This window comes from Dipteris shenzhenensis, chromosome 28 (assembly GCF_047967505.1).
Source record: "Dipteris shenzhenensis isolate YYH24624 ecotype China chromosome 28, Dip_SZ_1.0, whole genome shotgun sequence".
Classification (NCBI taxonomy): Eukaryota; Viridiplantae; Streptophyta; class Polypodiopsida; order Gleicheniales; family Dipteridaceae; genus Dipteris; species Dipteris shenzhenensis.
The window spans coordinates 33,517,216-33,530,480 of record NC_141623.1 but is presented as its reverse complement, the minus strand read 5'-3'; the positions used below and the strand labels follow the sequence as shown (position 1 = coordinate 33,530,480).

Here is a 13,265-nt window from a genome sequence, read left to right as displayed (position 1 = left end):
TGAAATGGAAGGCACTAGATGAATAAGTCATTAAGGTCAAATCTATTCCAAATAACTTACAATTGATCGTTACGTTGGGAATGTCAATAATGCATATCAAACCACAACCACTCATCTATTCGGATATAGATTTTTCTCAATGTATAAGATAATATAGGCAATATGAACCTATAACCAAATATACATGGCATACACTTGTGTCAAGGCAAGGCTATCATTAGGCTACCATGGGCATTTGGTATTTTGCAATCATGTACAAAGGATGTGCAAGGAGGCACACAAATAACTTTTCAAGAACAACATTAGATCTATAAAATTAGAGATGACTCTCATATCTAGTCTTGAAGTGGAAACAACATAAACATCAAATAAAAGGTGGTATGCATGTAGGATGGTCGAGCGTCAGTCCAATGTCAAGTCCTTGATTCGCAAAAGCCACTCCACCACCTCCCTCATGGAAGGCCTGTCATTTGGTGACTCTTTGCAACATCGAAGACCAACCCTCAACAACAAACCTATTTTCTCTTCCATATTATTACCTCTTGCACTTGAAGCTTCGGACCTTATCGTATCATCTACTACCTCCAATGGCCGCCCTTGTGAAATAGCTGAGTGTGCCCATGTTATTAGAGTGTTATCACCGCTAAACATGTTGCTTGTTGGCCGGTTGCATGACAGCATCTCCAAGATCAACACACCATAGCTGTACACGTCTGCTTTGGGAGTTACACGGATAGCATTGGCACATTCTACAAAATATAGCCAACAGAACTTCGTAAGAGGGTGAAAAGTTCACAGTGTTGAAGAGCTAAACTCTATTTACAAAGTAATCAAACAAACAGACAAAAGGGAAACGAATTATAAAGCTTACCAGGGGCCATATAACCTATTGAACCCTTCAAGACCGATGACGTCATTAGGGAGGCATGTGCGGAGCTAAAAAACCTTGAAATTCCAAAGTCGCTCACATATGGCTCCATCGCTTCGTTCAACAGAATGTTGCTGGGCTTGAGATCAAGATGCAAGATTGGGTCACTCCCGCAATCATGGTGCAAGTAGCTCATGACTTGTGCAATTACCACTGCTAAGTTGAGCCTCGTCAACCAATTCAGCTCACAAGTCTCCTTATCATGCAAGTGCTTATCTAGGTTCCCATTTGGAATGAATTCCAAAATTAATGACTTCCTGGCAGCAGTGAAAACACCACCTAGAATTCGCACCAAATTTTTGTGACGAACTTTACCCAATGTCTGACATTCCGCAACGAAGAGCCTCTTGATTTGATCGTCATTTACTGAAGCCATCAAGGTCTTGACAGCAATAGTTTTGCCATTTGGCAAAATACCTTTGTGTACTATGCTGGAGCCTCCGACGCCTATGATGTTGTTGTCACTGAACCCGTTTGTAGCATGCCAGAGTTCTGCTTCTGTCAAATGCAAGTGCTCCTCGCGTATAGTAGGTAGTTCCGATCTCCTGCTTTGTCGCTGTAGTTTTGATCTCCAAAAGCAGGCTCCAAGTGCAAGTAGTATAATTAGGAGAAATGCTACACCCCCAAATGAGATAGCAAGCCCTACTACTAGATGCTTTCTCAATCCCTTCTCAATTGTGTTAGAAACCTCTGATCTTTTACCACTCCCAGTACTTGAATTGCAAGAAGGTAATGGCGATCCACACAATCCATCGTTTTCCATATAAGCAGCAGCTGTGAAGGTCGAGAATTGAGGGCCCTCTGGTATCCTTCCCGAGAGATGATTATTAGAGACATTGAAATTAGATAGTGCATACATCTTTGTAAGACTCGATGGGATATCGCCATCTAAGCGGTTACTTGAGAGATCCAAACTCTCCAGATATGACAAGTTGCCAAAGTTCGTAGGAATATGACCACCTAGAAAATTATTGGAAAGGTTGAGGTACCGCATGGCAATCAAGGATCCTAGATCAGAAGGGATTTCGCCAATCAGTTGATTTCCGGACAGATCCAACGATGCCATCTCCCCAAGGAGATGAAAGTACTTCAAGACAATGCCTTTCTCAAAAACTTCCAAGTTGCTGAGATAGAGACTTTGGGAACCCGTCAAGTTGGAAGCAGAAGAATTCCGGAAAGCCGGGAGGCCGAAGGCCTGTGGAAGACTGCTCGTGAATTGGTTGCCGGAGAGGTGAATCACCTGGAGTACTTGGGAGAAATTGAATATCCATTGCGGTATAGGTCCATGTAAACGGTTGTTTGAAACAATCATTACGTGCAGTCTAGTGATTTTATTCAGCTCAGGTGTCAATGGCCCTGATAGGTTATTGTTCCCCAGGTGGAGCACAGCCAAGCTGGAGCAGTTTCCAAGTGATTTAGGAAGAGCACCAGAGAAATAATTGTCCGACAAATCCAAAAGCTGAATCTGGGTGAGGTTTCCCAGAGAAAGGGGAATCGCACCACTGAGAAGGTTGTTGGAAACCTTGATAAGCTGAACAGCCACTAATTCTCCGAGCTGCAGAGGCAGGTTGCCCGTAAGAAGATTTCCCGACAAGTCCAAAGCTGGAAGGGGAGTGTCTGGCTCTGCACTGAATGGTAGTGATTCTGGAGGCAAAGCAGTTCCGATATAAATCGTGATAGATTGTTCTATTAACCCTGCTCCAGATGTGGAAGGATGTAATAGTGAAGTACCGCTTCCAACGGGAAGACTGGAAAGAGCAGGCAAATTTAAGTCAGGGATGTTACCGGAAAGTCGGTTGTCCGATAGATCAATAAATGTAAGGGAGCTTCCATTAAAATCAGGAATGTCTCCTCGAAAACGGTTGGACCCAAGAGCTAAAACAGACAATGTGTTGGTTGAGATCAGCTTTGAAAACCATGGCTTTAGCCCACCCGAGAGCTGGTTCGCAGTCAGATTCAGGAAGTATAAGGCAGAGCAGTTGGCCATGGACTCAGGTACGGTGCCTGTTAAAAAGTTATTTTCGAGAGAAAGCGCCCCACGCCATGACACTGCCAGTGGACACAATTGTTCCGGAAGCGTTCCATTCAACTGATTGTAGCCAAGCAGAATTGACTCAAGAGAAGTGCAATTCTCGAATGCAGGTAATGTTCCAGATAAAAGGTTAAAGGACAAATCCAAGGAGCTTAAGTAGATGCAAGAAAAAACTCCCGAGGTTGTGAGAGGTCCTGTAAAATGATTTGACGAAAGGTTGAGATACTGAAGGAGGCTGCCGTTAGTGAAGATATAAGTTGGAAAAGGACCAGCTAACGAGTTGGCGCTTAGATCCAGGTAAGAATACGGAGAGTGAAAAAGACTCGAAAAAAGAGCATCCGGCACGATACCGGTGAGGGTGTTGTTTGACAAATCTAAAATGCTCAAAGAGGTGAGGTTGGCAAAGAAACTCGGAATGGTGCCAGTGAGGAAGCAAGACGCTAACCTAAGGGCTCTTAAATTAGGAAGGGTGGAAACCCAAATGGGGACAGTTCCGACAGCAAGCCGATTGTGAGAGAGACCAAGCCAGAGCAGGTTGGACAGGTTAGAGAACGTTGTGGGGATATTACCTGTGAGATAGTTGTTCTCAAGGTAAAGACCGCGGAGGTTGAATGCATGTCCCAAAGTTTCGGGGATGCCACCATGGAAGCCCGAGCCTGATAGATCTAAGTACAGCAGGTTGACAAGAAAACCAAGGCAGGAAGGCAAGTTGCTGGACAAGGAGCTGATCTCCCTGAGAAGCAGGAATTGTAACAAGGATAGCGAACACAGAGAGGATGGCAGGTCGCCTGTGAGGGAGCTGGCCGAGAAGCTGAGGAAGACCAGCTGCGAGAGTGAACCGATAGAGGCTGGAACCTGACCTGTAATTGGGTTGAAACTCAAATCCAGATGCTGCAAGCGAGAAAGATTTTGTAGGAGGTGTGCTGGGAGAGAGCCATTGATGTGGTTGTGGGAGAGGTCGAGGTGTCGAAGGCGAGTGAGATTGGACAAGCAGCAGGGGAGTTCGCCATTGATTTCGTTGAAGGAGAGGTCGAGGTGCTGAAGGCGAGTGAGATTGGAGAAGCAGGCGGGGAATTCACCAACGAGTGAGCAATCCTGTGCGGAGAGGTGGGTGAGGTGAGAGAGGGAGCACAAGGAAGCAACGGAAGGGAAGTGGTAGAAGGGGACGTAGGAGAGGCCGTCGATGTGGAGGTGATGGAGGCTGGGGAGGCGAGCAGCGGCGGAGAGGAGGGGCTGGACAATATCATGGTTGAAGGAGGGGAACGGAAAGCTGGCGAGGAAGGAGTACGTGAGGTTGAGGGAGGTGACTTGGTGGAGGGTGTTACAAGCGATGCCTTGCCAGCGGCAGCAAGGTGGTGGTGTGGAGCTTGTGTTGGAGAGTGTTGTGAGATACCAGCTGCTGTCGAGGATCGGGGAAAGAGCTTGGCGGATGGCGAGCAGGGCTGCAAAATCAGAACGCCTGCATTCTTCCGCAGTCGCCACGGTCGTGAGTAGTACTAGTAGTATTAACACTACCAGGCCGCGACCCTCCAAGACCTTCATCGCACAAACGTTCCTTGCTTTGTGGGTATTGCATACCTCGCGAATCACACATATTGCCATCGAGCCTCTCTTCGGAGAATAACTAGCGCTGCTGTTCCGACGTCTCTCTTGTGGGAAATGAGGTCTCCACCCACCACTTTGTAGGATCAAGGGAAAGAAATGAGTCAAACTCATTCGAAAGTGGAAGGAATTTTCTAGGATGCATCACAACGTCACGGTAGGGACTTGGGGGAAGAGAGAGAGACAGGAAAGAAAATATGCTAAAGTCAAGTGGTACATTGATGAGTTTTGGAAGATGCATCACAAAAGGTGCAAGCGTGGAAGTAGGGACTAGGGGGACACACACAGGCATTGAAGTCAAGGCAAAATACACAGGATAATAAGTTGAGCATTAACCCATATATGCAATTCCCTTTGACGAGAAAATCATCACTAAGCCTTTTCCCTCCTTGGGCAATCCAACAAATGCCCTATCACTTGAGCTACTCCTTCTCCACTACCATGGCCTTGCTTTTCAAAGCAAAGTACATGTAAGACTAAGGACGTCTATTTCACTTGAGCTACCGCTTCTCCACTACCATGGAGTATTCTTGTTCACCTATGCTTTATGCCTTTTTTGGATGACTAGGACCGTATAGTGGCTTTGAATCTGGTCTTCCTCTAGTCGAAGTAATTGCTCCTGATGGAATTGCACAGACTCTTTTGGGCTCATCTTTTTGGCCAAAATCTCAATGATAGGAACTCCATTGGGACAATAGCCTCCAAACTGTATACCAATAGAATGAGTGTCATGCATGTAATAACCTTAAAAGCCATTCCATATACCCACATCACTCAGTCGTGTTTTGTATCCCAATCTTTTTGATTTTCTGATATGGTAATCTTCAAAATCTGCTTCATTGTCTTTTTATTGTTCAACACTTATTTCATTAATTTTGGACTTGTCAATGTACAAATTCATTTTTACATATACTTTTGGACTAGTTTTCAGATAAAATTTAAGAAAAACCCAATCTTTAAAGCACATATAAAAACATAAAAACAAGCATTTTTTTAATATATTTTTTAAGGACATGAAACTAAAATTATAAAATTTAACGCAACCTAGATAAGTTACATGAAAAAATAAGATTCGGTTGTTGTAAACTCTCTTAATATTTAATGGTGTTAATAAACACCTTCAAAAGTTAAGCCTGAGATAAGTTACACAAAAAAGAGTGGTTTAATAATTGTAAACTCTCTTCATATTTATAATAGTGTTTAGGAAACACTTTCAAAAGTTACAAGTGGAAGTAGCAAACTCTCACAATATTTATAATTTAGGTGTTGAAAAACACCAAAAGTTACAATAAGACTCTCATTGGAAGGCAAATTACACCAAAAGTTACAATAAGACTCTCATTGAAAGGCAAATTTATTTTCAAGACTACAGCCATTCAATTTGATGAATTTTATATTTTCAAGTCTTTAGCCTAAATTCAACCCATTCAAGAGCTGAGCTCATCTCATCCTCATCGATGTAGTTAAAATTATAGAAGAGAAGTAAGGATTGATGAATTTTCTCCTACATAACACTTTGTTTATTCCGAATGGCTTGCGCTTCATGGGGGGAAAATCTTCCATAATGAGCCACACGCGAAGATATCTCACTTTGAAAGTCTATCAACTCTCTCCTATATGACTGCAATTTATCTATTTCAGTAGTAGCCATACTTATTTTTCTTTCCTCTTCCTTCTCTAAGCCCTTCTGACAAGCAAAGTCATCCTTCTCGTACTAGGTTAATGGAGCTGGATTTTGCTTTCTCTCCTCTCTCTTTCCTTGGTTCTCGGCAATCCATTCTTTGATGCTGCTAATGGCTTGCTCGACAAAATCGATTACCTTAAAAAGATCCATAAAAACGAGAGGAGGAAGGTAACAAGAGTGAGGAAGGTAACTAGAGGAGGTAAGGCAAGATGAAAGGAGTATGCTTGAGAAGAGGAGGTAAGGCTGCGGGCAAGATGGAAGGAGCAAGCTTGAGGAGAGGAGTAAGGTAAGAAGAGTAAAGTGGAAGAAGTGTGGAGAGGAGTAAGGTAAGAAGAGTAAAGTGGAAGAAGTTTTTGCTGCGGGTGAGATATAGAAGACGAACGAGGTGAGGAAGGTAACGAGAGTGAAGAAAGGTAACTAGAGGAGGTAAGGCAAGATGAAAGGAGTATGCTTGAGAAGAGGAGGCAAGGCTGCGGGCAAGATGGAAGGAGCAAGCTTGAGGAGAGGAGTAAGGTAAGAAGAGCAAAGTGGAAGAAGTGTTTGCTGTGGGTGAGATATAGAAGATGAACGACTACTAGGGGATTTATAGAACTACAGACTCATAATGTGGGATGAAAGATTTAGAATAAAGAATTGGTAGAGGCTGAGATGACTAGATGCAAGACTGTAATGCGAGACATGTGAGACATGTAAGATAGTGAGTACATTGAAATCTATAAAATAAAATGATGGGATGCAAGACCGTAATGGGAGACATTTGAGACATGTAAGACAATGATAGTACATTGAAATCTATAAAATAAAATGATGGAACACAAGAATGATATAATTATTAGAATCTCATCATGAGATATTCTTTTAATATAATATAAGTTAGTAATTATTAGAATCTCATCATGAGATATTCTTTTAATATAATATAAGTTAGACTTGCTGATGCAAGACCGTAATGCGAGACATGTGAGATGATAGATTTTGAGTACATTGAAATCTATAAAATAAAGTGATGGAACATAAGAATGATATAATTATTAGATTCTCATCATAAGATATTTATTGTACATAATAAATGATAGATTTTGAGTACATTAAAATCTATAAAATAAAGTGATGGAACATAAGAATGATATAATTATTAGATTCTCATCATAAGATATTTATTGTACATAATAAATTAGACTTTCAAAAAAGTAAAACCTAATGTATTATAATGAATAAATATCATAAAATATCCTAATGTATTGTAACATTTAACATAAGTTTAAAAAACATTATCATTAATCAATACAAACAAGATAAAAATCTTCAAGGACTCATGTTTCTTTCTACATGTTTTACAACTGAATAGAGTCTGATGAGTCCTCTTGAGGCTGTGATTCTCTAAGAGTACATTGAGTCTCTACTTGTGTGGATGGTGTACATTGAGATTCTACTTCTGATGCAATCGGGATAGACTTAATCTCTTCCTCCTTTACAAGATGTGATGTTGTAGATGCACATTGAGTCTCCACTTCTTGTATAGGAAGAATGCATGGAGTCTCTAATTCAAGTGTAGACTGTAATTCTTCTACTTGAGGCTGTGATACAGAAGGAGACTGAATTGTCTCTTGTTTTTCTTTGGCTCCCTCAGGTTCTTCATTGACTCCATCATGTTGTTTCCCAATGGTAGCAGTTAGGTAGTGAATAGTCTTAGCCACAAAATCTTGTAGCTCAAGCTTGGTATATGCTTCTATTGAGACATGTTCAAAAATTTCATTGAGATACAACATGAAGTTGTAAGCAATTCTCCACCTACTACTAAACATGTCTTTCTGCTCCACTACGAGGCGTGTCTGGAAATTCGGTTGGTCTTGATGCTCCCTAATTTTCATAATCGCAGAAACTAACTTGTTTGCAGACCTGTCCATCATGACATATGACAAAGTGAATTTGTGTAGTAAATAGTAAGATGCATGTTCATAATGATTGATAAAAGAACACTTACCTGAACACCCCGTGAAAGCCTGTAAATGAGTTGACAAACCAACAATGGTTGTCATCAAGATCCCATACTATCAGGCTCTAATGTGAACTACATCACCAATAAAGAGCGATAAGATTTATCACAATATTAAGTATTAATTGACACAATATTATAAATAAGAGAGTAAAAGAAAGATTGAGACGATACTTACTTCTCATAATATGGCATAAAGACAACTAGTATGCCATCCAAGTCTAAAGGTTGTAGCATTGAACAAACATCATCTACTGTCTTCTTGGTATCACTAAGTACAGCTGAAAGAAGAGAATCGAGCATACAGATGCGATTCTGTACTAATCTAGGAAAGTGAGATATAACCGTACTTCTGCAGCAATAAATAAACAAATGTTAGAAGCAGATTGAATCAAATGATTGAAGTATCAAGCCAAGAGATGTTCATATTAAACCTGAGGATGGCCATCATGACTTTGTCATTAGCCTCTTTCAAAGGGTCGGAGAGGATTGTAACTTCCTCGCCACCAAAAGTCAAAACATGAGGTTGCTTGCTAATGATAACCCTAACCTCAAAAGAGCTCCCCATTTCGTCTAATACAGCGGTTACATTAGGATAACTTATGGGCGTAGCAACCAATGTTTCCTCTGGATGCTCCACCATGTTATCAATAAATGCCTTAATGATAGATGACATAAATGAATATAGATGCAAGTCTGTATATGTCGACAATGAGGTTTCACCGCCTCTCAAATTAAAAATTTGAGCAAGGAGCAAAAAGCAGTTATATCCGGCTCTCCACCCACAACTGTGGTCATCATTCTGCTTCACTGCAGGGCATGTTACATACTCTATTTGATCTTCTAAGTCACCCTCCACTTGCATAAGTGCATCTATAGCACCTACCAAATTTCGAGCCAATCTACACATCAAAATAGACATAAATGAATGTGCGCATTGCATAGGATGCATCTCATTGACATAATTATGACACAAGTAGGTTATACTTACTTTGACACACTACCATGGATAGATGCTATTGAATTGACAAAGAAGCATTGCTTGTCTAAGATGTCCACAATTACCAAGCTCCAATGCAAGTTGCATTATCAATTAAGAATAATTATTATTTGATATAATCCTCCACAATGTAAGAGATAAGCTAGGTAGGGATTGATACTCACTCCTCGTGATATGCAGTAAAGATAACTTGCGCCGTAGTCAAATCAATAGGTTGCAACCACTTAAAAACATCATCTATGGTCTTCTGCTTATTGCTAAGTACACTAGAAACAAGAGGATCGACCATATATGCACATCTTTGTATATATAAGGGAAGCTGTTTTAAAAACATACTGCAATAAAAAGAAAAGAATATTAGTTCATTTGATCCAATGGAAATACAAAAGCATAAAGTCAATAAAAAGTTTGTGTCAAACCTGAGGATGGCTATTATGACCTTGTCATTAACCTCTTTCTTGAAGTTTATAAGGATTGAAATGTCCTCTTCATCGAATAGAAAAGTAAGAGGTTGTTCTCGAGCTTGAAACCTAACTTGAAATGACTTCTCCATTTGCTGCAAGGGATGATTATTTTCTAGAGTCATCCGATGGATAGCCAGAGTAGCTTTGCTTTCTTGAGATGAGCTTTCTATATTCTCTACTCCAGCTATGTCCTCCTCATCCTCCTCCTCTCCCTTCTCCTATAAAAGGATAAAATAATTATGAGATTCAAAATTTTAAATTAATTATAAATTTAAAAAGACCTTTAAATGAATAAAGAAAATTAAACATAAGTTTTCATACCTCTACATATCTTCGTGGTCTTTTTATGTAACCTTCAGAGGCAAGGTCAGTGTCATATCCATCTTCTTCTGCTTCCTTGCTATCACTGGTGTCCTCACATCACTGGTGTCCTCACTATCATATCCAGAGCTTTGATCATTTTCATCATCTTTCTTGCTCTCATCATACATGATCATCTCTATGTCAACATCCTCTTCATGTGAGATCGGACCTTTCTTATCAAACTTTATTGTGAGAGAAGCCACAGTATCAAGGTATTCCAAGCAAGCAGGGCTCTCAATAATATTTACATTGTGTCCTTTTCTGATAAGAGCTTCAAACAAATGTCCCATTCGACACAATGTGACTTCCCATCCGGACGGTAGCAAAAATTCCATCATACTAATTAAAAGATCAACACTTTTTGCTGGCCTTTCATAGTGATTTGCGTTGCGATGGAGGGGACTTGGAGCTTCATGCTCTTCCAGCAGTAGTTGCAATCTCTTTGCATTCCCTCTTATATTGTTTTGTAAGGAGTGATCATTGTAAGGGCTCTTCATGCACAAGAAAAAGGTTTCTAGACTCTGTATCTTGAGACCGCATTCTCTCTTGTCTCTTTTTCTTGAGTATATACCATTGTAAATCTTAAGCTCATTGCCATATTGTTTTTCTAGGGTAGCAGACATTTGTTCCTTGTCATCTTTATCAGCAAATATGACTATGTTACATTGTCCCACTCTACCAATGGTGGTATGTAATATTCTATCAAGGAGTTGATGAATGTCATCCGGTGATATTTCATAGACAAAGAAAAGCTGAGGTCTCTCCCAAGCAGTGTCGTCGGACAAAAAATCATTCAATGAAACTCCCTTGCACTCAACACTCTTTCCAGACTCTGAAATGATTTCATGTATGAAAAAAAAGCCCTTGTTCAAAGTTTTTTCTTTTCTGAGAGTGTGCTTATTGATGACTTTTTGTGCATATGCATACACATTTTCCGGAATGTCACTTCTCATAGAAGAAGTAATTTCAGATCCATCATCTTCTACCTTCACCCATTTATGCACCCAAGCCTTCTGTTTAGCTGATGGTAAAGCTGATGCCATTTGCCTCACAATGTTATGATCAATTTTACATTGGCTAATTGGAATATTTTTTTCTGTCAATAAATATTCAATTGCACTCTTTACTGCATCACGCTTGACCTGTTGCATGATGCAATCTTCCATGCAATGATCTTTATCCTTTTTGCCAAAAAACCATTCTTTGGACATTAATTTCTCTACAGCAAGACTTGCGTATTTGTCTGGTAAGTTTCTTAAAGGCCTCCACATCCGAGCTGTCATCTCTTTTTTCTCAATCTTCTTTGCCTTCTCTTTAATCAATGATGGAGCCTCATATGTGACATCTCCTTTCTCACATGCAAGACACACGTCTTTTATCTGATGAAAAACTTCATCACTACGGAAAAGTATGCTTGTGTAGTCTTGATACCTATCCCTTACTGTCTTAAAGCTTGTAATCACCTCTGCTCTTTCCTGTTTTCCCCTTGGTACAATGGCACTCAAGCATGTGTAGAAGTCAACAAGATTATCCGCTTCCACTTTAGTTGCAGTTCTTTTGAGAGTGGTCAAAGGAGAATTAAAAGTTTTCCATATGGTCCTAGCTTTGAGCAACATCTCTGAAGTGGAGGTGATTTTTCGTAGTGCATAAATGTCATGATTAAGTCTTTTCGACTCAATCAAATATTTTTTCTCGTTCTTGAAGATACAAATGCATGCAGAATAGTAGTGAAATTGAGGCACACTCGCGAAGGTTTGATAAGTAATTTCTCCTTTCTTGTATGCATCTCTAGAGCACTCATTACAAGCATAGGCATAGTGCTGACCATCTATTGCCTCAAATGTACAATGAGCTAAGAAATTTCTCTTGGCATCCCTTATATGTCGTTCTGGATCATTCACTGAACTCTGTCCTTCTTGAAGTGAGGGAACTTGTTTTCCGAGGAACTTAGTGAATTGCATCTCAAAATCTATAGGCTGAGAGAAATTGATGGATTGACTATAATCTCCCATGACTGGCCAAAATGTTCTTGGACGGAGTACCAAATTAGAAACAACTGGTTTTTTTCCATCAATCAAAGCCTGAAAAATCTTTTCAGCATAGGATGTATCTAAGGTCATGCTGTTGGTGAAGACACTTGCTTTGACCACTATTGAAGCATGTATAACTTGAGTCTTCTGGCCCCATATATATCTTGGATCCTCATCTGTCACAGCCTCATTCAAGCGAAGATTTAGGTTCTTCATTGATAACATTTCTACTTCTAGATCTGACTCCATTTTAAGACCCTTCGCATCCTCTTCATGTTCTTCCTCTTCTCTTCTTTGCCCTTTCTTTGTATATGAACGACCTCTTTTTCCAATTATAGGACTTGGAACTGTAGCTCGTGAAGTACTTGCCTTTTGCATTTGACGTCGAGGTTTATTTTTTAGGGGCTCAATGTGAACTGCTTTAGATCGCCCTACTTCTTCTTCTATTGCCTCAACTTCAGGTATACTTAAGGGCTTCACTTGTTCTGTTATTCCATCAACTTCATGAGTTACACCATCTAAGTGAGTAATACCATGAACAAGAGATGTGTGTGCATGTCCTGTCTAATCTGATGCATGTCGTGTCTCACTCAATTCAATTTCTGTCTGAGATGCATGTGCATGTTCGGTCTCCACCAATTCAATTCCTGTCTCAGATGTAGATCCCTTGTAAGCATCCACATGTACAAGACCCTCATCCATTGCTACAATGTGTTCTGTCTCATCCACTCCACTTCCTCTCTCATTTGTATTACCATGAACCAGGTCTACATGGCGTGTCTCATCACTTCCTTTCTCATGTGTGGATTCTTGCACCTTAGGTCCCTCCAATGAAGTTGAACCTTGTTTGATGACACCCTGAAAGTATTCAAGGATAATCTTTGACTGCATTTTTCTTGCTTCCTCAATGGGAAATTCCTCCCACACATGTTGAAGGATCTCCAATGCAGGAACCAATTCAGGAAATCTAGGTGCTTTTGGCGGCGGCATCACAAAGTGCATTGCATCTTTCTTAGAAAGAAGAAACGATCTGTTGCTCATTCTTGACTTTGTGTAAATCATCATTGTACTACTATCTTTTTCAATTTTTATTCCTACTAAGGTGCCCCCTTGAATCAAATTGCTCTTTGAGAAAGATACATTTGATGCCCACTCATCTTTCTCCA

General features: G+C 40.3%; 1 protein-coding gene across 1 annotated transcript; it reads right to left on the bottom strand.

Annotated features, from left to right (window-relative positions):
• Positions 1-387: 387 nt before the first annotated feature.
• On the bottom strand, positions 388-2,359 carry LOC147883477 (serine/threonine-protein kinase BRI1-like 2). The gene is made up of 2 exons (XM_087400053.1): positions 872-2,359; positions 388-749 (listed from the first exon to the last, which is right to left on the bottom strand). Exons 1-2 carry the CDS (start codon positions 2,238-2,240, stop codon positions 403-405), a joined length of 1,716 nt encoding a protein of 571 aa, XP_087256179.1. The 5' UTR covers positions 2,241-2,359; the 3' UTR covers positions 388-402.
• Positions 2,360-13,265: the final 10,906 nt, after the last annotated feature.

What these genes read in the sequence shown, in the direction of transcription:
- LOC147883477 (XM_087400053.1), bottom strand. Translation starts at nt 2,240, where the DNA reads ATGATTGTTTCAAACAACCGTTTACATGGACCTATACCGCAATGGATA. An exon ending in AATAGGTTATATGGCCCCTG is followed by an intron (nt 750 to 871) that starts GTAAGCTTTATA and finishes TATATTTTGTAG; the next exon opens with AATGTGCCAATGCTATCCGT.